This window comes from Armigeres subalbatus, chromosome 3 (genome assembly GCF_024139115.2).
Source record: "Armigeres subalbatus isolate Guangzhou_Male chromosome 3, GZ_Asu_2, whole genome shotgun sequence".
Taxonomy (NCBI): Eukaryota; Metazoa; Arthropoda; class Insecta; order Diptera; family Culicidae; genus Armigeres; species Armigeres subalbatus.
Genome location: NC_085141.1, coordinates 321,393,673 through 321,420,589, shown reverse-complemented (window position 1 = coordinate 321,420,589; position 26,917 = coordinate 321,393,673). Strand labels below are relative to the sequence as shown.

The window sequence follows — 26,917 nt, the reverse complement described above, 5'->3', positions numbered from 1 at the left end:
AATGGCTACAAATGTTGAAATGTTTGTGGTATACAATACGTTTGTGTTGACCACACAATTAGACTTCCTATCTGGAGTTCCAATGTCGGCACGACATCGACCGAAACCCGAAAGCAGCAGATACCCGGAGAAATCTATCTCTAAAAAGGAAAGGGACAAGCGCACAGGTTAGAGATATTTCACTAGAGTTCTTTGCTGCTTATGAGGTACTCCGGTTTCAAAATGACACTTTTTGAAGAAAATATTACACAACAATGTATTTTTTTATTTTTCATAAATATTTAGTTAACACTTAATTTCACAAATATTTAAGTACATGTAAAGTTTGTGCACGTCTTACATCAAGTTTTTATTGTTCATATATTACTCTTTTGGTTGATTTTGGTCCAATACCTGTTGGCGGATACTCTCGTATGAGGGTTGTGACTGTGGGAAAGTATATGGATTTTATGTTACTATTAGCGATGATGACTTTTTGTAATTTTAGATACTTAGTACATGCACATTCACTGGCTCTAGGCTACAGATTAGAAAATAGTGGAAGAGGAACACATCAAGTTGCACTAAATAGGATTAGGTTGAAAACAGTGGAATGTGTTAGGTTAGGCAAACCGTACAAACGTTAGTACAGCAAGTGCAAATAAATTTTCACCCAAATCTACAACAGACGAGTAAGAAGATAAAAGAAATCCAACATCACGACAGCAACACATACAGGCAGTATTAGGATTCTTTAGGGAAAGTCAGTGGTAGATAGGTCAAACTAGTCCAACAAAGGATTGGGTTATCAGTGACGAACCTCCCAAAAACCATCATCCCATGCGGGGAACAACCGCTTGAAGCTACGAGGCTCTTCGCCCTGCTTCAGAATCACAATCGGCACCGTGTCCTCGTTCCGCTCCGATGGATCCGTCCGGATGTACTGTTTGGCCATGTCGATCGATTTGGCACGTTCCTCCTCGGTAGCTCCATTTCCGATCCAGACGTAGATTTCGTCACCACCGTCCAGCACCATCACGTCATCGACGTTGAGATCCTACGGATTGAAGAGGTTTGAAGTTTAAAACTAAAATTTTGAACGGCTATTACTTACGTCCTGCTCGAAGTGTGGCACTTCCTCGACGCGAAGTCGTTTGTTGAACAAAATTCTGCAGTGGAACAAGCGAGGAGTAAGGAATGGTGCACCAGTCGGGTCTAGCTCACGGTCGTAGTCGCCCTCGCCACCAAGTGCTGCCCAGAATTCTTCGGGTTCAGAACCTTCGTCGATTAATTGTGGTGTGGCATCTGGTGAGATCAGTCCGACAATATTGGCTGCCATATCTTTCTCCAAATCGGAAGCTCCAACACCATGCCAGACGTAGGTGGCCGAAGGTGTTTCCAAAATAAACACATCATCGGAAGCAAGAGAGCTAGCGGTTTCTGGTAGCTGTTCGGCTCTTACGTCATCAGAGCTTGTACCACGGATACGGAACAGACGAGTTCCATCCACATCGTAAGTGTCATGGTCGTGAATGTTCTTGAAACCGGAAGCGTGTCCACCAGCGAAGTTGATTAGTTTGCCCTTGAAGATCTTCAGGAAATGGCGTGGTTCGTTACTTTGTGTTACACGAACCTGAACAGCCTTACCATTGAGTTCGTTATCTAAACGAACAGCATGCATGGCGGCGGAGGCCTTTTCATCCGTTGATGATTCCTTACCCTGCCAAAAGTAAATGATGTATCCATGACCGCCTCGTTTGTTCTGGTATTCGTACTTGATCACGTACGAATCGCCACCGAAGAACATGCCATAGGTATGTGGTTCAATGGGAACCAGATCAAAGTTTTCAACTCGCCAAACTTCCGCTTCGCCCTGACCATTGTCAGGCATAAAGCCAAGAGCTCGCCCACCGTTTTTCTTGAACATGTGCAAAATCTCTGGGTCGAACTCCCGTTCTTCACCACTAACGGAACTGTCGTCATCCATTGCTGCCTTGATGAGATGGCTATGGCTGACGCCCTTGTCCTGCCAGCTGGAGAAGTACTGCTTGAAGTCAGTTGTTTCGCCGTTCTCGACGACGCGATGAACTTGCGTGTGCATTGGATAACCCTTGGTTGTGATAAACTCCTGTGCCTTGACCATGGATTGCGATCGTTCCTGAGAAGTAGCACCCTTGCCGACCCAAACAAAAATACCGGATGCTCCGGTATCCAGAATGAAACAGTCCTGCTGGAAAAAGTATATTTAGCTACAGATTATTGCTCATTGGAAAAGTTTTCTTACATCGGAATCAAGCATGCTTTGCTTCAGTGGACGTTCCCCAATCGGGGTAATGCTCAAGCTACCATCCGCATCCGAGACCTTGTACAAGGTAACGGTTTTGCAATCACTTTCCTCGTAAGCATCATCAGACTCCGATTCTTCTGGTACCTCATCGGCGGATCCTTCACCAAGGACGTCGAAAAACACTTGCTGATCAGTCGAACTTACAAACTCATCTATAAGGGTTGATTAAATGAATTACGGTTTGAGAACAAACAACTATCTCATAAACATTACCTAGAATATGAACATTGGCACGACCCGCATGATCTTGATCACGTATTTGAGTGGCGGCACTGATCGCCTTGATCTTTTCCACCCGCTTGGCACTCGGTCCAACGTACACGTAAATATCGTACCCTCCATCCAAAATGTAACAATCACCTTTGTTCATCGAGGCGAGGCCAAGCGGTACCTGCCGAACGCGTACACTTTTCGAGCCCTTGACCTGGAAGAGGCGCTTTTCGCCGGCAGCGTTCGTTTCAACCTCGTTGAACCCGCTCTGTACGCCACCAGCGGCATAGCGAACCCCACCGGGGAAGTAACTGAGAAACAGACCAGACTCATGGTCCTGAACTTCCCGATGCTGGACCGGCGCCCCGTTGTGTCGATCGTCCAGCTGGATACTCAGGATTGCAGCTGATCCGGCTTCATCCTGGCTGGTTTCCGAGCCCAACCAGAAGTGGATATCCCACGATAAAGCTCCACTTTTGGTCTGATTGGTCTGTAATTGAATGCGATTTAATTTAATGATATCCATAAATTACGATTGGAAAATACGAAACACATCAAACCTACATTCAAGACAATGTACGAATCACCGGTGTAGAATTTCCCATAGGAGTTTTTCGCCACTGGAACGGGTTCAAAGTTCTGAAACGGGACGATCGATGGTTAGTCACGCATGAAATTGACTCTGGTAGATCCGCTTGTTTATTTAGTATTACATGTCGACTAGTAAAGGCTGGGCTAATTTGGTTTAGAAATTACCCAAACCACAGCGAATGGTCGCTCGATTGCGCTGCGATGATTCATGCATTAGCGGTTGCCTCAGGGGAAGATCGCAGTGCGGAAATCTTTAGGTTCTTCATTGCGTTCAGAGTCAGTTGAGCGGAAAGGCTTTGTTTTGCTTGGTGATGAGTAGTGGGGTTTGTTTGTCAATTCAAGGTTGTTCTCGTAAATTAAATTGATACTCGCTTTTTTTTCGGAGTAAGTGGTTTGTATTTTTTTGGTTTTACTGTAACACATTTTATCTGCATCTACAACAAGATAGATAAAGAAACACTTGATGGTATAGGGCTACAGTATCTTATCAGCTCAGCGATTGGCTAGCGTTGTTACTACTAATATGTTTGGGGGCTCTGGTAAAAATATATGTGTTGCACGTTTTCGTAGAGATAAAAATATCAGCAATGACAGCTATATTGCTAATTATCGAAACGAAAATACCTGGACTTGGAAAAGCAAGTCGATTGACCATATTTAGTGATTTGTGGGAGATTAAGATATTGTTCACCTGGAACATGGAGCTACACAACATGTTATCTCTATTGTCATTGCATTCTACCAACCCCGGTCGATTATCTCTTCGCTTTCTATAGTTGTATACCTTGTCATTAAATAATTTCACATTTATCAAGTGAAAAGTTCCAGAAAAGCAGAGCTACAACTTTGATATTAATTTATAGATAAATAACGACGATAAAAAATGAGCGCCATACAACTCTCACAATTCTAACAAGCTATGAAAACATGGTGTTTTTTTTTGTAATCACGGATTATAATATCAGGTTTTACAAAAAAATGAAATCCAACAATGAAATAGCATGAATAATGAATAATTATTTGCGAGCATCTTAGGGGAAAATGTTACACGGTTAAACGACTGTAGTCTTTCTTTTAATTCCACTAATTAGTTTTTTGGTATCAACGATAACAACACACTGAAGAAGCCCTCAAGTGAAGGACGAAATACGTATCTGTGTTGATATCAAAAAAAAATGGTTCCGATCCATTGTATTTTGACCCATTTTTCGTCATTGCAAAAATATTGTTTGCAGCCTGTTGCAAAACTCGACATTTGTAGCATCCGTAGAAGGTATTTATCCAGTAACGTAAAATTATTGCCGAATAAATCATCTTTTTGAACTACACCCAAAAAACGGAGAAGAGCCGTTCGGTTGAGTGGGAATACCGTTCGGCTGAGTGCCATTTGCCACTAGACCGAAAGTTGTTTGGCCGAATATACCATTAGGTCGAAAGCCATTTCGCCGTTAGGGTCATATAGCATAATAGGTTATTTGGATGAAAAGGTCATTTGCCAAAAAGATCATTTGGCCGAATAAGTTATTTTACCGAATAGGTCATTTGGCGAGTAGGTCATTTGGCCGAATGGCTCATTTAGCCGAATAGTTCATGGGGTCGTCTTCCTTCTCACTTTGCTCTACTCACTTCACGCAGTGAGAAATGAGGAGTGAGAAATGAGACGTCTCACTTCTCACTTCTCATCTCATACTTCTCACTGTGAATAGTGAGTAGTGAGAAGTGAGTAATGAGACGTCTCATTACTCACTTCACGCTTCTCGCTTAACACAATGAGAATTGAGAAATGAAGAGTGTGAAGTGTGTAGTGAGACGTCTCTCTAATCACTTCTCACTCCTCATCTTTCACTTCTCATTGTGAAAAGTGAGTAGTTCGAAGTGAGAAAATGGACGTCTCACTACTCACTACTCACTTCGCACTAATCACTTTTCACAGTGATGAGTGAGAAGTGAGACGTTCATTTTCTCACTTCGAACCACTCTCTTTTTACAGTGAGAAGTGAGAGATGAGGAATAAGAAGTGATTAGTGAGACGTCTCACTACTCTCTTCTTACTCATGATTTCTTACTTTTTATTGTAAAAAGTGAGAAGTACGAAGTGACTAGTGAGTGACTAGCTCTCACTTCTCAAAAGACCTATTCGGCCGAATGTCCTATTCGGTCAATTGACCTATTCGACCAAAAGACCTATTCGGCCGGATGAAGTTCGGTTAAATGACTTTCGGCCAGATAGGTTTCGGCCGAACGACTCTTCACCCAAAAACAAATCATACAATTAATAGTGGATAAAATCCTGGAATATACAATTCTGTAAAGTTTTTATATAAAAAAATATAAGCTTTTTATACAGATAATGTATTAAAATAATACAAAATTAGTCCCTAGCAGGGTTTGCAAAAAATGCTCTCGATAGATAACGACAACGATAAAAGAGAGGCAAAAACCTCTTCGAATCATAACAAGCCATGAAAACAAAACTATCGCACTTGTATACAATTCGGAAAAAAAATTATTCGGATAGGCGGCCCCCGATGGGGTTTTTATAAAACGCTTTGTTCTCGCTCATTTTATGTTGGGGATCATATTTTTTCGCACAGCTGCTTAAAACAATTTGAAATGCATCATCAAAACCGGTGCCCCTTACAATTGGGGCTAGGGTGGTTGGTATTGGCCATTTTTGACAAATACCGGTATTCGGTATTTGGTGGAGTCAATTCCGGTAATACCGGTTTTTGTAAAAATTTCAGGTATTAAAAGAAAAACTTGTGATTTGGGCTTTTGGATGAAAAACAATATTTGTTGACAAACTTCAAATGTTAAAATCATTGCATGTTGAGCTAAGCAAAGCGAAACTTACGTAGACATTACATACTGAGCGACTCATCTCCCAATCCGCATTGGGTTTTGTTGGCAATGTTGTCAACTACTGAGAATGCCCTCTCTGCTTTAACCGAAGTTGGACCGTCAATAATCAGTGTCAAATACTTGCCCTTAATACTTTCCAATTCATAGTAGGAGAATTCCTTACGGATTGCATGCAAGGATCCTGGCGTCAACGTATTTGCCACCAGCAACGCTAGTGTTTTGTTTGCTACAGTCTCTTCACAAGTTGTTTACCCATAAAAACCAGAAAAATTATCCAAAGAGGAATCTTCTTTGTACCAATCGTCAGGTATGGTCGTTGTCTCAGTTTCAACGATCGCATCAGGAATGATTATATGCTTCAACATCCTGTCCGCTAGCTTAATCAAAATACCTCTGGATGCCTCGAAGCAAATGCCAAACTTGTTTCTGATTAAATGCTTTGCGGCAGAATTATTCAAAAAAGCAAAAAGATCGGCGTATTTGGATAATACCTGTCTCTTGGATTCATTCCTTCGAATAAGTGGCGGAAATTTCTGTGGTTTGATTTGATATTGTTCCGCGCATAAAAAAATCTACTCCTTCGCTTATTTTTGGTCGTAACGAAAAAAAAAACGCCAGATGGTCGCCTAAGGAAAATATTGCAGAAAAAAAGCTACTTTGATATTTTTGAAAATTTGGCCGCCAAGTGATGGATTGTGGCGATGAATGCTTTGATCAGTGTTGTAAAATGTCATTTGCATTGTTTTTCATAATTTTCCCAGAATTTTTTTCAGTAGTTAGCTATCAACTATCAAGTATGGCAAACTTATAGCGCTTAAATGTGGCTACAACTTTGTCTAACAAGACATTGCTATAAATATGTAATCTGGGGCGTGGGAGGCAAAATGTCATTCAAATGACATTATGTCAAATGACACGTGACATTTTGGAGAGATTTCACTCTCTAGCCTCAGATGTTATATTTAGAGCAATGTACCTTTGGACAAAAATATAGCACTACGGGACGATTCAAATATGACGTCCACTACTTTTTGAGATTTCTACACCCCCCCTCCCCCATCTCTCTGTCACGATTTTTTGTATACCTAGTATATGCAGTGTCACAAAATCTTGGACCCCCTCCCCCCCCTAAAACCTGTGACATCATTGTTGAACGACCCCTACTCAAGCGTTATGCGTGCATCTAAAATTTTGAAGTAAATTTGGCTTCCGAAGAAAGTTATGAACAAATTAGTCAAATGACATGCAGATGACATTTTACAAGCCTGGCTTTGATAGCACGTAGGGTATCTGTTCCATTATTAATAACATGCTCCTATATCAATAACATTCGTAAAACAGGCAATTTAGGCTCAATTTGTGTCGTGTTTTGTTGTTTTCTGGCGTGCTCACTGCTGAAAAAATCACAAAAATGAGAAATAAAACAATTAGCGCACCAATTCTTTGTTTTCGAATGGTATTGATTTGGGTACATGATATGAATTCAAGGAGCAGTTCCCCTACTTTTGTACTGCGGAGAAATTTTTCACATCTACACGTAAAAAAAATTAATGTTGTTTATTATTAATATTTCTAATACATTTTTGCCAATGCAGGCGCCTTATGACATGTATAAGAGAAAATTTATACATCGCTTTAGTCACATACATTCGGAAACTTATACTTTTCATTAACTTATGAATGTTATTATAGCTTTTTGATTCGGGATTCATTAGGTGGCATAATGAAGAGTATAAGTATTTTCGAATGGTTTTTTGCCATAACATATAAGGTTATTTTTTTACGTGTATGAGAGCCTTGGAAAATGATTACAAAACTTGTCATTTTGTTCCAAGGCATAATAATTGTTCCAAAATAAATTGGAGTGCCAAGTCGACTTCATATGTATTACCGGTTTCGGTACTACCGGTTAGACCACCCTATGGGGCTTATTAAAAGAAATTTATTATGGGTTGTAGCCCCCCGATTCAGTTTATTATCGTAACAGCTACCGAAAAATGATAGATAGCAAGATAGCATGACAAGAGTGTTAAGACATGATAAATGAGAGATTTTCTCATTCTCCTTTGGATTCAAACCCTGGCCCTAGCGATAGTCGGCGTGGTCCACCCACACCACCGGGCAAGTATTCTATTAAATAACGTCGCCATAAAACAGTCCAACTCCACTTCTATCCCCACACTCCACACATATCTTAATCGCTCCTGGTGTATATCCGGATGTACAGGATGAACATAGGACCATCGACGAGCGCAGCTCATTCCTCTACACAATTTGATTCGCCATGCGCGAGGCCTACCACGTCGACTCTGACCAGGGAGTACAAGGGGTGTCCCGGAGCAATCCGATGAGCCCCTGGCGGCAGTCGACGTGGCTTTCCATTCTAGAATTAACCGTACAACATGATATGGTAGTACTTAACAACGGTTCACACACGCGCATTAATCCAGTGTCAGGAACATCTCAGGCTCTAGTTGTGTCCCTCTGTACTACTTCTCAAGCAGGAAAATTCAATTGGAAAACACTAGTCAACTATTCTGGTAGTGACCACATTCCAATTCTAGTTGATATCTTAAATAATCAAAACGAACCAGATCGACGACCTAGATTTTTGTTTGACTGGGAACTCACATCCAGATCTCTTCGTCCTGACATCGAGCTCTCCGTAACCGAATTCACTGATAGGATCGTCTCAGCAGCGGCAGAAGCAAGTATTCCAAATACATCGGGGGTCATAGGACCAAAAGCAGCAGTATGGTGGAACCAGGAAGTAGAAACAGCTGTAAAACAAAGATGTGAGAAACTTCGAGCCCTTCGTCGTTTAAGCGACGATGACCCACGTAAGGCAGAAGCTTTGAAACAGTTTCAGGAAGCTCGATCATTATGTCGAAAATGTGTACGCGAATCCAAACAGAAAAGCTGGGACGATTTAGTAGAAAGCATTAATCCAGACATTCCAACCAGCCAGGTTTGGAACAGGTTACAAAGAAAAAAGCAACACAATGCGATAGCACTCCAACTTCCATCAGAACATAGTAACAACGGGAACGAAGTAGCAAACGCATTAGCTGATGAATATCAACTGAAATCATCTGATGCACGCTACCCAGAAAAATTTCGTAAGAAAATCCAGAAGGAAGGACGGCTGAAGTGCGAAACACATCGTCCCCATTTGCATAAGCAGTACAACACCAATTTCACCATCGAGGAGCTGATGTGGGCACTAGATCGACGAGGAGGATCTTTTACGGGCGCTGATAACGTGAGTTACCAATTACTTCAACGGCTACTATTATGTGGAAAATTGGCTTTGCTAGCGCTATTCAATCGAATATGGGAAAGTGGCACCTTTCCAGCCCAATGGAAAATTGGTATTGTCATATCTATTCCAAAACCAGACTCTGACCGCAGTAAACCGGATGGATACAGACCGAAAACGCTTTTAAGTTCTATGGGGAAACTTTTTTAAATAATAAATCGGCGACTAATGGCAGAGCTAGAGGCCTCGGGAAGACTTGATTCGCGGCAATTCGCCTTCCGTGCCGGCAAGTGGATAAGCTCACACTTCGCCAAACTGGAATCTCTTATTAGTCTTCAAAAAGATGAACACGTAGAAATCGTATCTCTTGACATCTCGAAAGCATACGACACAACATATAGACCCGCAATCTTGCAAACTCTAGTGAACTGGAGAATCTCAGGAAGGATGCTAAATATCTTGTCTAGCTTCCTCAGTGATAGATTCTTCCAAGTAGCCGCCAATGGATCTCTCTCCCAACGCTGAGAAGGGCAGATAATGGAGTTCCTCAAGGCTCAATCCTCTCCGTGACATTATTTATAGTCGCTATTCAATCAAATTTCAATGTCATACCAACTGGGATAGAAATATTGCTATACGCAGATGACGTTATTCTAATAGTGAAGGGGAAAAACCACGTCTCGATTCGTAGGAAACTTAGGGAAGCAGTTTCAGCAGCTGTAGGATGGACCTCCAGTGTCGATTTTGTTATTGCTCCTACAAAAGCCAAACTACTGCACGCCTGCCACATAAACCACCGGAAATGAGGTAGAGCTATTAGAATTGATCAAACCCCAAAACCTCGAACACGGTGTCTAAAAATTCTTGGTGTCACAATCGACCCAAATTCAACTTTCTGAAACAACTTCAGCTTACCAAGAAAAATTGTCGTAAAAGATTAAACATCATACGTATACTAGGGTATCGCCTCACATATAGGAAAATAGGAACAACCATGGTAATATCGAAGCTCTATTTTGGACTAGGACTGACGAGCGCATTAACATGGAAGCGATACAACGAACTATAGAGCCATTGTACAACGCGGTTGCACGCAGTGCTTCTGGAGCCTTCCGAACGAGCCCTACGATAGTAATTATTGCTGAAGCAGGTTGGCTTCATTTTCGCCTTGCCTTGATACAACGTCTGTGTCTCCTAGCTGTCAGACTCTGCGAAAATAATGAAGGAGCCTCGGGATACCCAGTAGTACAAAGAGCTAAGAAATTGCTTCTAGAAACAACGGGATGGCCATTTCCAAAAAATATGCAGCGTAGTCAGAAGATCAGATAGGGCATGGGGCATGCCAACTCCAATAATCGACAACGATCTTTGGGAAAAAATCAGAGCAGATACAACCAACCACAAGGAAATCTTCACTGATGGGTCCAAAATCGGTGATCAAATTGGCGTTGGAGTTGCTTCGTGCGATAATTGTTACAGTTTCCACCTGCCTAAACTCTGTAGTGTGTTTTTCGCAGAAGCATTCGCACTAATGACAGCAGTGTCAAAGGTGGAACACCATCAAGATACCCTTATACTAACCGACTCCGCCAGCTGTCTCGATACCATACGTGGCGGTCGATCGAGGCACCCGTGGATACAAAACATTGAACAAAATTCAGTCGAACGAAATATTACTTGCAGTTGGATTCCCGGCCATGCTGGCATTACAGGAAATAAGAAGGTCGACGAATTAGCTAAACAAGGACGAGATCAGCCAATGCTGGACATCCATATACCTGCTCAAGACGTCGCACGAGAAATCAAAAGAAGAATTTGGTCTCAATGGGAATCGGAATGGCATCAGAATCAATGCCACCTTCGAAGGATCAAACCAACGTCAGAAAAATATCCGGATCGAAAAAGCGCCTCGGAACAACGTGACTTAACCCATCTGCGGCTAAGACATACTCGCCCACGCTCACCTTATCAATAGCAACGGTCCACCAGTATGCACTAACTGTGGAGTTCTAATGACAGTTCCTCTCCGAAAAATAGAGTAGTATTCAATTTTTTAAAAGATTGCAGATTATATTTAAAGAAATCTAAAAATTAGAAATAAGTCTACAATAATAAAAATGAAATGGTCTGTGTTCGTATCCGCATAACTCGAAAACGGCTGGATGGATTTTCTTCATTCCTTCAGCAGTTACATTCGTTATAGTTTCCGACGGGTTTATATGATATTTCTTCATGCGAAAATCACGAGTAAGGTTGAGTAAATCGTGGATAACTAAAATGAAGATTCAGCGGGCTTGGTAGTCATATGGCTACTGCTTCTGCCTCATACGCAGGAGGTCGTGGGTTCAATCCCAGGTCCGTTCCATTCTCCTACTTTGTATCTTTCTCTTTATTTCTCATGTTCTAGCAATCGCTAGAACAGGAAATGGACTTCCATACCGTTTCCATTACTATTCCTTTACCTTCAACTTGAGTATTCTAACAGTAATCTGCTAGAATTGGAAATGAACTATAGAGCTCGTTTCCTACATCCAATTAGAAATTCCATGAGTTACCTTCTCCTATATATCATATTGGCAGCTCGTTAACCAAGACGGACCTCTGCCTCTCCAACCTAACCCAGAAATTCTAACAAATTCCGCATGAACTCGTGGCAAGTGCAGAGGTATATTCGGCTTGCAGTGGGCGAGTGATTGCATCATCATTTCCTCCCCCTTCCCTATATTGACTTGCATTCTGACGTGGCAGGCGCCAGTATGATCTAACAAATGAGATCACCAGTACTTGTACATTGAAGATGTGTGCTAGTCCCAAGCAAACATCTGTTGGTTCCCTGTGCAAGAACAGCTGATCTGGTCATAATGGAGTAGCAACTACGAGCAGTCAATCAAGCTCAAGCAAGCTCAAGCTCAAGATAACTAAAATGAAGATTCGTATGGGCATTTTGAATGGGTGGTTTAGACCCATAGTCATGAATAATTTGTAAAAACTGAAATTGATCAGACACGAATGTCACTTTAATTGTAAAGTGTCACTAATAAAGTACAATAATAATAATAATACAAAACAGTCAGCTTTCAAAAAATAGTTTTATCAAAATCTTCCATAATTGTGTATGCCAAAATTTTATGCAGTTTCCGTAAGGTTTTTATGCAGAACCATATTAAAATCTGCCGTCCGCTGGTTTGGTGTAATTGCACACATTACTATTTCACAACGCAACAAGTGCGAACAAAACAGAAACTATGAAACAGCCCCCCCCCGAGCAGAGTGCTATACAATGAGATACCGACTGTTTACTTCGATGAAATTCACTTCCAGCTGGCAGCAGCATCGAAAACTGTTGACATCACCTTCTGAGCACTAAGTTTATTGTGCTTATCAATGAGTGGCCATCTCTTGCATACAACGTTTCTGGTGGTACCTTATTGGGTCTTGCTCGATCCCATCCGGGACAACTCTCCCCGTAACGCTGGGTAGACACCTTTGCGTGGTGTGTTACGGTGTAAGATCTACTATGGTCGCATTGTCAGCTACAGGCAAATCCTCACCCAACGAATACCTTCTCCAATATCCAACTCCGGGGTACTTATGAGGGTGTCGCTGAGTCGGGGGCCTCTCATTAAGTAAGTGCTACATCAAAACTTCCTTCCCCTCCCAAGCTACGGTGATGATGGGCGAGGCCAGGAGTAGTAATTCTTATGCTTTTGTGATTTCTATCGTAGATTGAAATCAAAGACCTTGATTTCTGATAGCAATCTGAATAAGGATTTCAAAAGAAAAACATGGGTATCACTAGTGTCAAATCTACGAAGTACACCGTAACTATGCTATGCTATGCCGCTTGATCGATCCCATCCGGGACATAGCTGGTGTGAGGATGTATTCTCATCGTAATCGATGAGTTTCTGTTAGTGACCGTAAACCACACCGGGGCTTGCTATGGCAGAATAGAACTATGGAGCACATTGAAGAGGCTCCACAAAAAATTAAAGAAATTTTAGTTGACCAGGATCTTACATTGCATTGGCCTAAGACGATAACAGGCAGGATGGCGACCCTTTAAGTAACCATCCCCTGTGACAAGCAATCGAATGAGTCTAAGAAGGAGTATGCTATGCTCACAAAGTCATTCTATTTTTGAGCTGTGATGACGTCGCTGACTTCCAGTTAAACCGCGTGCTGATCGACGGACGACATTTCTCGGGTTTGTGAGGCCTTCAATGGCTCGAACACTGCAGTTTATTTTTGATGAAGCTGCTGGCCTAGGGCTAAACCAAAATGTTCACGTTAAGACCAGAAACAATTGTTTTTTGGACTTTTTATTAACAAATATCTGCAATTTATTTTGTGAAGCCGATTATGAAAGGAAGGAAGTAGATTATGAAATATGGAATGAACGAAATATCGACAATGCGGTGTATATTTTTTTACAACATTTTATCAGATATAATTAGGCAAGAAATACATCTGAAAAGAAATAGACGTCACATAAATAAAAAATATCCAATTTGGTATAATAAACCCATGAAAAATCTAAAGAACCACAAATAGAAAGCTCATCAAATTTTCAAGAAACATGATAACTATGAATGTTTAGCAAATTATTTAGTTATCTGTGAGCAATTGAATTTTGCCATCCGTAATGTTTTTGACCAATACAATAAAAAACCGAGCTTGGAATAAAGTCCTGTTCAAGGAGCTTCTTCAATTACGGGAAAACAAATTTGAAATCTGACAAATTTCCATCTGTGATGCACTTTGATGAAAATTTCGGTAATATTACGGAAAAAAAATTGCAACTTTTCTGATGAAGATCGCGACCGCGACTACTTTGCTTTCTATCAAGAATTCTCTATATCCCGATGTCCCGGTTTAAACCAACTACAAGTATAAGACATTTTAATGGCTCTAAACAACAAGACGAATCGAAAGGCCCAGGCCCGACGGAATTCCTCCGGATATCCTGAAAAGCTTACCAATGGAACTTACTACTCCCTTGTTTCAGCTTTTTATTTAATCGCTGAAATCAGGCGCATGGAAAAACTCTTTTGTAATACCTCGATTTTTTCAGCACTCGTAGTATTTATCCAAGTTGGCAAGCCTCGTTGGATAAACGTACAACTCGTGCTGAAAAAATCATCTTTTTGCAACTTGTTTCACAAACTACTATTATCTGCAATTGCATATTATTCGGCAACTCGGCCGTACGAAAACCATTTTTTGTTAAATATCTTGGCTGTGCATATGCACAGCACATGTTTCGAAAAGGACAGTCCTTTTGATGAGCCGAATGATTTTTATGTAATCATCGCCGACGTTTCGGTGTTTGGTTCACACCTTTTTCAGGGCTTGACTAAACTATTCGTTGTCGTTGTCTTTTCGTCAAGCCCTGATGAAGGTGTGAACCAAACACCGAAACGTCGGCGATGATTACTCGTTTGCGGAAAAGCCATCAGAATCAGAGTACCAACCTCCACCACGGTTAGCGCTTTTTTGCAAATTCAATATTTTCGGAAAACTTTCAAAACTTACGCAAGCATATCCATTGTATGGGCCGCTTAAGGATTTATCATACACGTCCGTGGCTGTCGTTAAGATTATTAGTACTCAAGTGAAATTTGCTCAAAATTGATAAATCATCGAGTGGTCATTGCCGGCAGAAAGTGAAATAATTTCGCTAGATTCAAATTTTCTTCAAATTTGTAAATTTTTTGGCCCTGAAAATGACCGATTCAATTTCAATCATGCATCTTTGTGCATCATTAACTCAATGGCAACCAACCATTATTCTGAACTTTGCGAGAAAATTTCACTTGAGTGCTGCTGCTGCCCTTCACATTGCTTGATTCCCGGTAATGAGAAAGCGAACTCATTTGCCAAGGTAGGCGCTATGGGGGGCGATATTTATAAGCGCAAAACCACATTCAACGAATTTTTCGCAATTGCTCGTCAACACGCTTTGGTTAGCTGGCAACAAAAATGGGACAAAGGAAATTTGAAGAGATGGTGACATTCTATTCTCCCAGTATCGTGAAACCCTGGTTCAAGGGATTGACAATTTGTCGAGATTTCATCCAGATAATCTGTCGACTAATGCCCAATCACTACTTTGTAAACGCGCATTCCTATCGAACAGGGCTCGCAGATTAAATTGCTACTAGTCATAAGGAAATATGAAAAAAACTTATAATGAGGAGATTGATAGAAGATAACCGTATCAAATGTGGTCAGGCACATGACTATTACACAGCAATATAAAGATAATATAGATAACAAGTAATCGCTGTCATAAAATACCTTGATGTCTAAAATTACTACGACTTTACATAATTCGAATTTATGCAAAAGTTTCATAGCTGTTTACAAATTAGTAATGCGAAAATCCAGAAAACTTCCTTCATTCTGTGTACATAAACATTATTCCATTGCAGCTCCTGTATTGAACAAGAGACTGAGAAATTATATTTGCAGATTATTATTTAAAACAACTTCTGAGCAACTAGTTCCAACTTGCACTTTTCGGGAAAGCCACTTAGCTATCTTTGTTTCGTTTGTTACTCACTGAACTTTTCTTACTTTTATTCCTTTCATCCATACTAACAACAATTTCGTGACTCGATTACTTTTAAATGTAATTTGCGATGCGCTTTACATTTAGTACTTCCGCCATTTTTCATAGCAAATGTACCAAATTCAAAAAAATGATTTCCAATGTAACCAATTTGAATATCAAATTCTAATCTGCCCCGAACGCATTAGGTATTGTGCTATTGAAAAAAAGGTAGATCGGTAATTACGTTCCTGTGCTATGGTCAAAGGTCTGTTCAAATTTGTTCAAAATACTAACATTGAATTTTGAATGCACTCGTTGCACCACAGCTCGGCGAACTATTCTGAGTTTATTTTTCTCTTGTTACAATAATCATTAAACGGGTTTGGCATTATGGCATATGGAGAACACATTTTTTATATATCCAAAATGCCGCCAGTTTGTCGTTGCCCATCACCCATCGGGGAATCACTCTTGCTGTGGCACGCGTCGCGTCGTTTGCTATAAACATCACGCCAACCTTGAAAACTGTCTGTACAACAAAAATCGATTTTACCGGTCCCCCAAAAAATGTGCAGATATGTTTACATAGCAGTGACTCGTACTAAATCTGGTTTGTTTGGAGGAAAAACCCATATTTTACTAAGCTCTGCGCAAAAATAGAGTTAATTTTCCCAAGAAAACGGGTCTAATTAAAATGAGTTTAACACCCATCTAGTTTCCATCACGGCAGGCAGTGTTGAGCGTTCGTCTCCGATGTCGAACGAATGTATTACTCACCTCGATTCTCCACACTTCCAGTCCCTTGCTTGTACCGGCATTTTCGAACGCTGGATGCATCGCGAACAACTCTTTGGACAGAAAGTGATAATAGGTTTTACGCGACCGATACTTCCGAACAGAAATTATCTTTTTAATTGACTCACACCGAACGCACACGACAGTTACAATGGACCTATTAAAATTTTAACAGACGATTAGAATGGATTTCCCGGACTTCCTCCACCGTTTAGTGGGAGCAAGTGCGATTCTTCCGAATACTGAAGCGCTACTGAATCAAACTAGTCTACTAATCCCACATTTGTACTACGATATCGTATCACGCTAGAGGGGCACTGCAGAATGAATGGTGCTATACGTTACACATTTGGATGTTGATGTGAGTTATTTTTTTCCATCATGGGGGTCGTAAACAGAGAGAAGATGGCTCGCGGTTGATTTCAACGGGAAAGTCAGTACGCGTGACGGTTTGTGTGATGAGAAACAACCGCTCTCTGTTTTGATTGGGATCACGCCGGTATCGACGATACATAAGGGGCCGTCGTGAATCAACGTTGGGGTTTTTAACCGATTTGGTTGGGAATGTTTCCCGCATCATTCATGAATGCTTCCTGAAGTATACAATAAAGCTTATTCACACAGTCAGTGTGAGTGAAACATGATAGCAACTGGAGCTACATCTTCTCGAGAGTGGCGAAAATCGAATGCTTCTTCAGACTGAGTCGCGAAACTAATATTTGGAAGTGCAAAGTCTGTGCATAAATGCGATATACCTTCGTGATTATGACGTCATTCCTTTATTTTCAACTGAACGAAACGAAACTAAATTCAAATTGTAATAAATTCGTGATCTAGCATTCAACAATGAGTGGCGATCGTTGTCGGACGCGGTACGACGGAGGATTATCAGCTTCCTGCCTACACCCCCGCTAGGCGACATGATAACAACGTCGTAAAACCGTAACAGTTTTGATGACCAAGTGCTGATGTTTGTAGATTTCAACAATTTCATACAGATCTGATGGGAAGATATTTTGAACGACGCTGAATCACTTGCTAATTGAAATGTTGTTGGCATTGTATTAGGTAAATACCTGTAACAGGATGTAGAAATTTTGCAATACAATTTATATTACTCATAAAATGATGGTTTTTGGTTCATGATACTTTTTGGCTACATACATAAGACGAAAAATGATCTTTATCAAATCAACTCTTCTTCGAGTTTGTCATAGCTCTTACAGATTACAATATATTACTGAAGACTGACGTGCTAACTAACCATGATTTTGTAGATCATCTAGGTTATTATTTTAGCTAGGTACCTACAATGCTGTTTGATAAGTGTAATTTAGATCCAGAGCCGTAGCGTGGAATCTCAGTGCCCTTGGCAAAATGTACAGTTGTGCGTCCCTTCTCTTCTAAGGAGAAAAATGTACAATATTTTACATTTGGATAACAAGTTGGACTTCAGGAATTGTAGATTGCCGGAAATCCCCATAAGAATGTTTGATATTTCGTAATATTTTATGACTATTCGCAAAATATGTTGAGAACTTAGCAGAGCCATGCTGAGGGGTTTGAGAAGAATGACGAGGGTCGAAATCATCAAATTTAATCGTGATGCACTTTATAAATACATAATTTTTCAATTAACTCTGTAAGCCATCTGTAATCTATGTTCGTGTGTGGTAAAGGAAGTATGAATTGCCAAATTTCCATAAAATTCCTAGAAACTCTTGAAATGTTTGAATTTCAGGAAGTTAGAATAAACTTACGCCAATCAAAAGGAAAATGTATTTTTTCGTGAACGTACGCACTATTCGACCTAGTTGGATAAATAAACTCCAACTCTGAAGTGATATGGTCTGCGGTAAGAGTCGTTCTTCTTCTTATTGGCATTACATTCCCACACTGGGACAGAGCCGCCTCGCAGCTTAGTGTTCATTAAGCACTTCCACAGTTATTAACTGCGAGGTTTCTAAGCCAGGTTACCATTTTTGCATTCGTATATCATGAGGCTAACACGATGATACTTGTATGCCCAGAGAAGTCGAGACAATTTCCAATCCGAAAATTCCCTAGACCCGAACCGGGGAATCGAACCCAGCCACCCTCAGCATGGTCTTGCTTTGTAGCCGCGCGTCTTACCGCACGGCTAAGGAGGGACTCTAAGGGTAAGAGTCGTTGTCGGACCTAAATAGTTGGATCACCAAAAGCCCTTTGGCCGAAATCACCATCGGATCAATTCGGATCAATAAAGTCCAAAACCGGTCGGTAATTTGAATAAATACTACTGTACTTAGTTACGTTAAAAAAAATCCAACTCCGTCGTAAGTAGACTGATGATAGTAATCACCATTACCCTGTTTGTTACCCGTATCTTGAATGGATTAGTTAATGACCCAAATCCCTTTAGAACCTTGGGGTAAGCTACCCGAGCAAAGGCAGATAACTGAAATGATATCAAACTGATAACAGGATTAGTTATCCTTATTATCATCTTGATATTTAGTTATCAATCATGTGATTAACTGATAACTGAATAATAACAAAAAGGAATTATCAATACAAATTTGGTATTTTCTTCTAAATTTCGCGTCGTTCAGATATCGGGCTAAGCACTCTATTCTTTCAAACATATTGTACAGCGCATAAAAAAATCTACTCATCCGCTTATTTTTCGACGCAACCAAAAATAAGCGCCAGATAGTAAAGCGCTTAAATATTTTAGTCAAAAATTGACTTCTTCAGCCAAAAAGCTGGCATCAGCTTAAATTGTTTGTTGAGACTAAGATCAAGAGAAATCTTAATCTGGAGTATGTCTATTGATGGTTTGAAGACACCATTAGATCTAGTCAGTTCAATGAAAGTCAGATAAGAAATGGGTTGATCGATTATTGGAATCGCTATCGGACCTAGTCGCATAAATAAAAACCCAACTCTTAAGTAAGTTGGTTGGTGACTGAAATCTATGTTGGACCTATTCGGACCTTGATTCGACTCAAGCTTTTATAGGTTCCAATCTGGGTGGTGCGGATAGAATCGATTTGGTTGTCAAACTGAAGCCAAAATTTTCTATTGTGCCGAAGCCAAACATTGAAGATTGTGGTTATGTTCGTTTCTGATCTAATATTGAGAAGTATTGTTATTATTTTGGGAAAAAATAAAAATAAACTTTTTTTGAGTTTTGTATTCTTTGTAACAAATATTCTCACATTATATTTCGAGTGGAAAATTAGTGGGAATGCAACTAAAAAGCACTCGTTACGAAATTTCACTAGATTCAGCAGCTGATTGGAGCATGAATGTATGTAAACAATCGTAAAGTCATGTAGAGTCTAGCGCATTTGTGCGCCCTCATGCAGCGTGTAAAGGGAAATCCGAAGAGCGGGAAATGTTTGACAGCCAAGTAACTGCAAAATAATTTTGTTTATGGGAGTGATTACAAAATATCCCTCTGCTCGCTTGAACGCAGAAAAGCGGCTCTATCCCCAGCACCCAGGTTCCAATGAAGAAGTCAAATTCTATTATCCAATATTCAATGGCTTTGCCTGCTGCTTCCGAAAGCGACTCCGACCATCAACCAACTCAGAGTTTTAGTTTATTTAGAGTTGAAGTTTATTGACTCAACAACTCACTCTATAATTGAAGTTTACCTTATCCGAATAGGTCCGATGTCCGACACTCAAGAGTTGGGTTTTTTATTTATGCGACTTGGTTCTTGGTTCGACCATTTCTTATATGACTTCTGTGCTGGCCACTGTGCTAGTACACGAGTAATACAAAAAGTCTCTAGGTCAAAAAATGCGGCCGAAATGATCTTTATTTGGATCACATAAACATTTTCTAAATAAAACAATCAAGTTTATCTCGAATTAGAGATAAACCAGCTTAGGACTGCATGTCTCTAAAATAAAGACAATAATAATGGCTCAAAAAAAGCTTCTTCAAACCAATTAAATTGAGAGTTAATTGTCCTTACAGCTCCGGAGTACCCTGGGTGATAGTGGCAAAATGGAACTAATCCGATCCCGCAGTGCTGGTATTAGACTTCAGTATATTCAAATAACAATGATACTTTTGGATTTTTTTTTATCAAACTGGTCCCTTGTAACCACTTCCGGAAGTCCCAGAGAAACCATAATAGGTCTTAAAACTTCAAAGTTCTATCAATATGACATTTCGATGTAGAAATAAAGAAACATATTTGTTTGCTTTACATTACTCAGAATATCTCTCCTATATATCTTTGGACTTGGAAGTCGATCACGTCCCGATTTTATCACGTTTTCGACCAGATTTTGTCACTCCAAAAAAATTGAAAATCTTAGTCTTTTTTTTTATTTCCGTAAATAATACCGCAAACAACATTGATTTTCATTTTCACCGCCCGTAGTTTATTATATATGCCTTCTGAGTACCTGTGGATAGGATTCTGTAAGCATTTTCGACAAGAAATAACGGGTACCGTTCACGCATTTTGCCTATGCAAGGCATAAAATGAATCATATTTTTGAAATGAATTAAAAAATTGGAAATAATTTATAACCTCAAAACTCATTAGGGGGGTGATAAAATCGGGATATTACTGTACAATTGTTCTATTTCTTATACGGTGATTCTTGATTTCGGCGCCCCTCTAAAGGCTGGCGCCCTCCTTGACGGGGGCCAACCTGGCCAACCGCACGATACGGTGCTGTTTAGATCTAAAAAGTATTATTTAAACATAAGGAAACTTTACTTATGTACACAATTAAATAAATCTCAGAATTTAGTTACATTTCACCGAAATCTCAGCAGCAGAACATGTGGCAAAAAATGTCGCAGATTTTCGGTGATTTTTCCACTTGAACAATGGAGAAAATGTCACAAATAAAAAATCTACGAAATGGTATTCGAACTGCTCTGTTACTGTATCACTGGCTGACAAAAGGAGATTGCAGATCCTTAACCCACAGATAACTAAACCTAAGATCCTAAGAGATTTCTAAGATCTTAGATCTAAAATAATTATTTTCCAAAAAGTCTACTGAGTGCTTGTGAAAAATTCAGGAAGTCCTTTTCATTGCCAAAAGCACTAAGAGGTTTTCTAAAGGTAAGAAAAGAAGTTGTAGAAATCTGTAATTGGGTTTTATTGAAAATTTACAAAGAATCTTAATAACTTGTGATATTTCTTAATAATAAACGATTAGGCACTTGATAAATAGGATTGAGAAATTTCTGGTATTCGTAACCTCTGCTGAACGCTTGTAAAAAGATTCGAGTAACATAAGAATTCTAGAATGGAAACTATACCCACAAGCAGGGCTTACGCATGCATATATGAATAAAAACAAAAATTTTAAACACTGGGTCCACATAACTCTAGTGAAAATTTTTAGTTTTCCCAGACAACAAATATCTACTTTGAAAAATCATAACTCAAAATAAAAGCATCGTAAAAACATAATGTTTTGGTAAAAACGCGAGCCAATGTTCTTTCTGTGATATGTGATCTGGGAATGATAGCTCAATTATTGTAATAAAAGCGATTAGAGTTAAGAAAAAAAAGGATATTCGGCCAACATTTTTTAACATCAGGAAGTAGAGTACAATTCACTGTAGTTTGAATCATGGTCCTAATGAACTTTATAATTTTTTTTATTTGAAAAGATGACTCATTAGATTAGATAAATAGTTCTATTTGCTGACACATTCGAACCGATTGTTTGTTTGGATATATTTATCACTTAATTGTGTTTTTACCTTTCTCGTACACTAATGTCGAATTCGTTTTTAAACCTGAGTCAGTGCCAACCCGAACCCTGAATAAAAAAACATTTTCAGTTCCATCTGTCATTGGATATGTTGGTGAGCGTAGCATCGTATTTGTTTTGATTCGAAACATATGATCCAGGACATCCAGTGCACTGGCAGTGCGTTGGCCTTGACTAATCAGATCATGATAAATAAAAATGTTTAAGTGCGTGATTTTTGCGTGGTTAATGGAATTTACTTTTAGGCGGCGGATAATTGTAATTAATTATATTCTATAATCCCGTGCACATTTTTATATCAAGAATTTCGTATAGAATTCATGTAAAGTTGATTTTCTATTCTACAAGAATTCGTCTAATAAATCATATTGAAATTCTAATCACTATTTCTTCAAAAGTTTTTTTTTTAACACTCAGAAGCATACGTAATAAAAAATTCTCCCGGACACGCTAATTCTTTTTTTTTCTCGCCGCCTCTCCTGATAAAGGTCAGGTCTCCTGAAGGGGGAAAAATCCGCGGACCAAATTCCCGAGGTGAGAGGCTATATCTTAATGCTAGTTCCTTCAGAAATTCCTTATCTTTCACTAGTCCATCATGGAAAACACAACAACGTTTTGGTCCGGAAGTTCATGTTCCTAGAGGAAATCCTACGAAAGTTCCTTCAGGATTTTTTCCGGAGGTTCCATGAAGGATTCCTCAGAAAGTTCGTTGAAGGATTCATCCGAACTTCAGGATTTCCTCCAGGACTTCCTCATTAAGTTCTTCCGGAAGCTCCACCAGGAACTCCTCCGAACGTGCATTAAGGAATTCCTCCATTAATTCATCCAGGAATTTCTTCGAAAAACATCCTGCTTCCTGGAGGAGCTTCCATAAAAATTTCTGTTTTAGCTTCCGGTGAAACTCGTGAAGGACTTCCGGGGGAATTCCTGGAGGATTTTGCAGAGGATTTCTTGGAAGAACTTCCGGTAGAACTCCCCCAAAAACTTCCGAAAGAGCTCCTCCGCTTCCAAAGGAATTCCTCAAGGAACTTCCGGAGGAATTTCGCATGGAACTTCCGGAGGAATTCCTCAATAAATTTCCAGATAGAGATGGGCAAAACCGATCACTTTCGGATCAGATCTGGGTCATTCATTCTAATGATTCGGATCTTTTAACCGGATCGGATCCTTAGAACAAAACGTAAGAAGAATGCAAAATAGTGAAACGTTCGACATTCAGGCTCACACTGACAATAACTTCATCCTTTCTTGTTTGCAAGCGTATGGATTATAAACAATAAACTTTTTATTTTATTAATTCCTTACAAATGGTCTAATAACTTGCTGATCGGGTGAACCGGATCTTTAAAATAATGATCCACGAATCATTCACTCACTTCAGAGATCCGGATCTGAGCGCCCATCTCTACTTCCAGAGGAATTCCTAAAGGATCTTCCGGAGGAATTCCTCAAGGAACTTACGAAGGAATCCCTCAAGGAACTTACGGAGGAATTCTTCAAGGAACTTCCGGAGGAATTCCTTAAAGAACTTTCAGAGGAATTCCTCCAAATTAATTCCTGGAGCAACTTTCAGAGAAAATCCTGGAATAGTATTCAAAGATATTCCTAGAAGATTTCCAAAGTACTTCATCTCGAAGGGATCTCTTGAAAAAATATATGGATGAATACCTGAAAGATATCGCCAAGGAATGCATACAAGAATTCATCAAGAAAGAATTACTGGAATTAAATTCTGAAACGCACGAAAGAGTTTTTGGAAGAATTTCAAACGAAATTCTGCATATTATTTAGGAAAGAATTCTATTCGATATTCCTCAAATATATTTTTCTGACAATTCTTAGCGGATTTTGTGAACGGGTTCAAGGGAAATTCCCAAACTAATTCCATTCACCGACCTAATTTAGGACACAATCTGCGAGGAAAACCCTGAATGAACTTATGTATAACTTCCCTACCAATTATTTTTTTAAATGAAACTAGACAACAGTACCGGATTAATGTCTTTTAAAACTACAATAACGAATTTCCCGGAAAAAAAATTCAATGCGCATTTTATTTGAAAAACAGACAGTTTCGTTTTTTCTTCTACTTGTTTATTCCGCCCAGTCCCACCCACTCACATGATTTTGACAGTTGAAGTACAGTTGTATTAGTGAACCCGGTAAGAAACCGTGAAACAACACAGTGCGAACCCGACAGCTTTGGGGTTGGAACTAGTGCAAACCTAGTTCCAACCTGAGCGAATAAAAAAACACTTTGACAGCACTTAGGTTGGAACTGGTTCCAACCTAGGTTGGAACTTTTTAAAAACGAATTCGACATAAGAGTGCGTAACGGCTATGGGATAACTCCAAAGCCGAGCTTGATTTTCATTTAATTAGCTTACATCTAAACATATATCATTGGATCAACAATTTGACGCCACGTACCCACTAACATTATCATCAGCCGTTAATAAGAATCCAATGTAGACGAACTCCTCGATCACCTCGAATGTATCCCCGTCTATCGTAACACTGCTTCCCAGGCGGGCCCTGCCAAGCTCGGTTCCGCTCACTTGCATGTACTACTTTGTATGTCCATCACCTTGTCGTAGTCTCCAGCGGGATTCGAACAAACTGGAGTGTTCTCCCGAAATCTTCTCACAATTTTGCACATAATCCATCATTACTTTGTTATCCAGTCTCGTAAGTCTCTCCGGAAAGCTGTTCTCGTTTATGATTTTCCACAGCTCTACGCGGTCTATACTATCGTCTGCCGCATTGAAATCGACAAAGAGATGGTGCGGATTTGCCGTACAGTAAAGATCTGGTCCGTCGTCGAGTAGCGCCCCGGCTTGATTACTTCTCACGTACTCATTCGCTATTGGTGACAGATGGCGAAAAATGATCTGGGATATCACTTTGAATGCGGTATTAAAGATAATAATCGTTCCAAAATTCTCATACTCCGGCTTGTAGTGTAGTAGTCTTCTTCACTGCCTTGACTTTCACTGTCTGTACTTTCAGTGCCATTTACTGCCCATGATCGCATATTTGTAACACTCGCATTTTTGTTCATTTTGTAAAAAGCCTGTGAATCGTTCGGAAAGCTCAATTTACTGCATCTAATTCCACAATAGTAAAATAGGCTTTACTATCTTGCTAATCTGTGGTAAGCTGGAAATGATTGAGTTTGTGGAGAGGATTGACAAACGATTTACAAAATCAACCAAAATGCAAATGTTACAAATATGCGATCATGGGCAGTTTAGGTGTTCCTCAAAACGCTGCTTCCACCTTTCGATCGCCACATAATACTCTTATCCTTGTCCCTAAACATCTCGGCTCACGACACGACACAAGTAGTAGTCAGCCGCTAAAGTTTCCTGATGCGACTGGCAAGAAGTGGAGAAAGAAGTTTAGCTAAGTTTATCCGATCAAAGAGCTGGTTCTGATGTTGATTGAGAAGCAGTTGGTGCTGATGGCGGCGCAGAGGAAGCTGCTCGCCAGGGAGAAGCCATGTAAGGAAAAGCAACTGGAACAGGAATTGACCTTTCTCGTCAAAAAAATTTATTCGCTCGAACGATTCTTTGACTTTTTAAGGTCAACTTTCCCAAAGAACCCATAACGTTTGCACGAAACACGCCGCAACCCTTCCTGAGTTCACCCAAACCGTCCTAGATGCCACGGTTGCCTGCATCCCGCAAACCAGCACCCGCCCAGGACGAAAGGCATTCCGCTGGTGGTCGGGTGGTTAAAGCGAGAAGAAAGGCCCTCCAAGCGCTACGGAGATTTCCCGCTGGCCTGCCTGATAAGGGAAATGCCCTTCAGGCCTACAAAGAAAAGCACTATGAATGCAGGAAAGAGGAAAGAGTGGGAGGACTTACACGATTCAGTCAACCCGGCTCAATCCGCTGCTGAACTCTGGGTGAAAGTCAACGCGCTTAGTGGCAAGCGAAGATCTTCCCCCATCCACCTAGATACACCTGGTAGATCCATTCTCGGTCCCACCGAAGTAGCCAACGCGCTTGGGGAGTACTTTGTCGGGCTATATAGCGACGATGAACGGTTACTCCGCAGAATTCCAACGGACAATCACTGGTGGCAATTCGTCCCTAACAACCCTTCAAATTTCCCCTCAAATTTACAATATTCTGGCTTCAATCTACCGTTTTCGGCTGCCGAGCTGACATTCGCCCTCTCCAGCAGCAATGGGAAATCCTCCAGTCCCGACGAGATAGGGCACCTATGCTCAAAAAACCTTCGCCTTCTGCCAAGATCCGGTCCCTAGAGTTGGTCAACCAAATGTGGGTGCTGGTGCTGGCATCTCTGGATATCTCCAAGGTCTTCATCAGGCCTTGGACCCCCTTCGTACTTCAACAGTTGAGCGAGGGGGGATTTTCCGGTGTTTGTTTGGAATTTCCTTATAAGTCGTTTTTTTTAAAGCCCTGATCGTGAACTGGAGGAAACTGGGGTATCCCAGGGTTCCGTTTTGTCGGTGGCGCTGTTCCTTGTCGCCATGAATGGCGTGTTACATTCATTTCCACCGAACATATACATCTTTGTCTATGCCGACGATATATTGCTGGTCATTG

The 26,917-nt window shown here is 40.3% G+C and overlaps 1 protein-coding gene across 2 annotated transcripts; it reads right to left on the bottom strand.

Moving 5' to 3' along the window:
* Positions 1–242: 242 nt before the first annotated feature.
* LOC134225452 (gelsolin-like) lies at positions 243–16,864 on the bottom strand. Of its 2 annotated transcripts, none has more exons than XM_062705534.1 (7): positions 16,582–16,864; positions 3,101–3,175; positions 2,540–3,026; positions 2,264–2,478; positions 1,094–2,209; positions 800–1,036; positions 243–426 (listed from the first exon to the last, which is right to left on the bottom strand). In XM_062705534.1, exons 1-7 carry the CDS (start codon positions 16,639–16,641, stop codon positions 364–366), a joined length of 2,253 nt encoding a protein of 750 aa, XP_062561518.1. In that variant the 5' UTR covers positions 16,642–16,864; the 3' UTR covers positions 243–363. The 2 variants fall into 2 exon arrangements, with proteins under 2 accessions (XP_062561518.1, XP_062561519.1); XM_062705535.1 differs by having other exon boundaries at positions 1,094–2,206; positions 16,582–16,863.
* Positions 16,865–26,917: the final 10,053 nt, after the last annotated feature.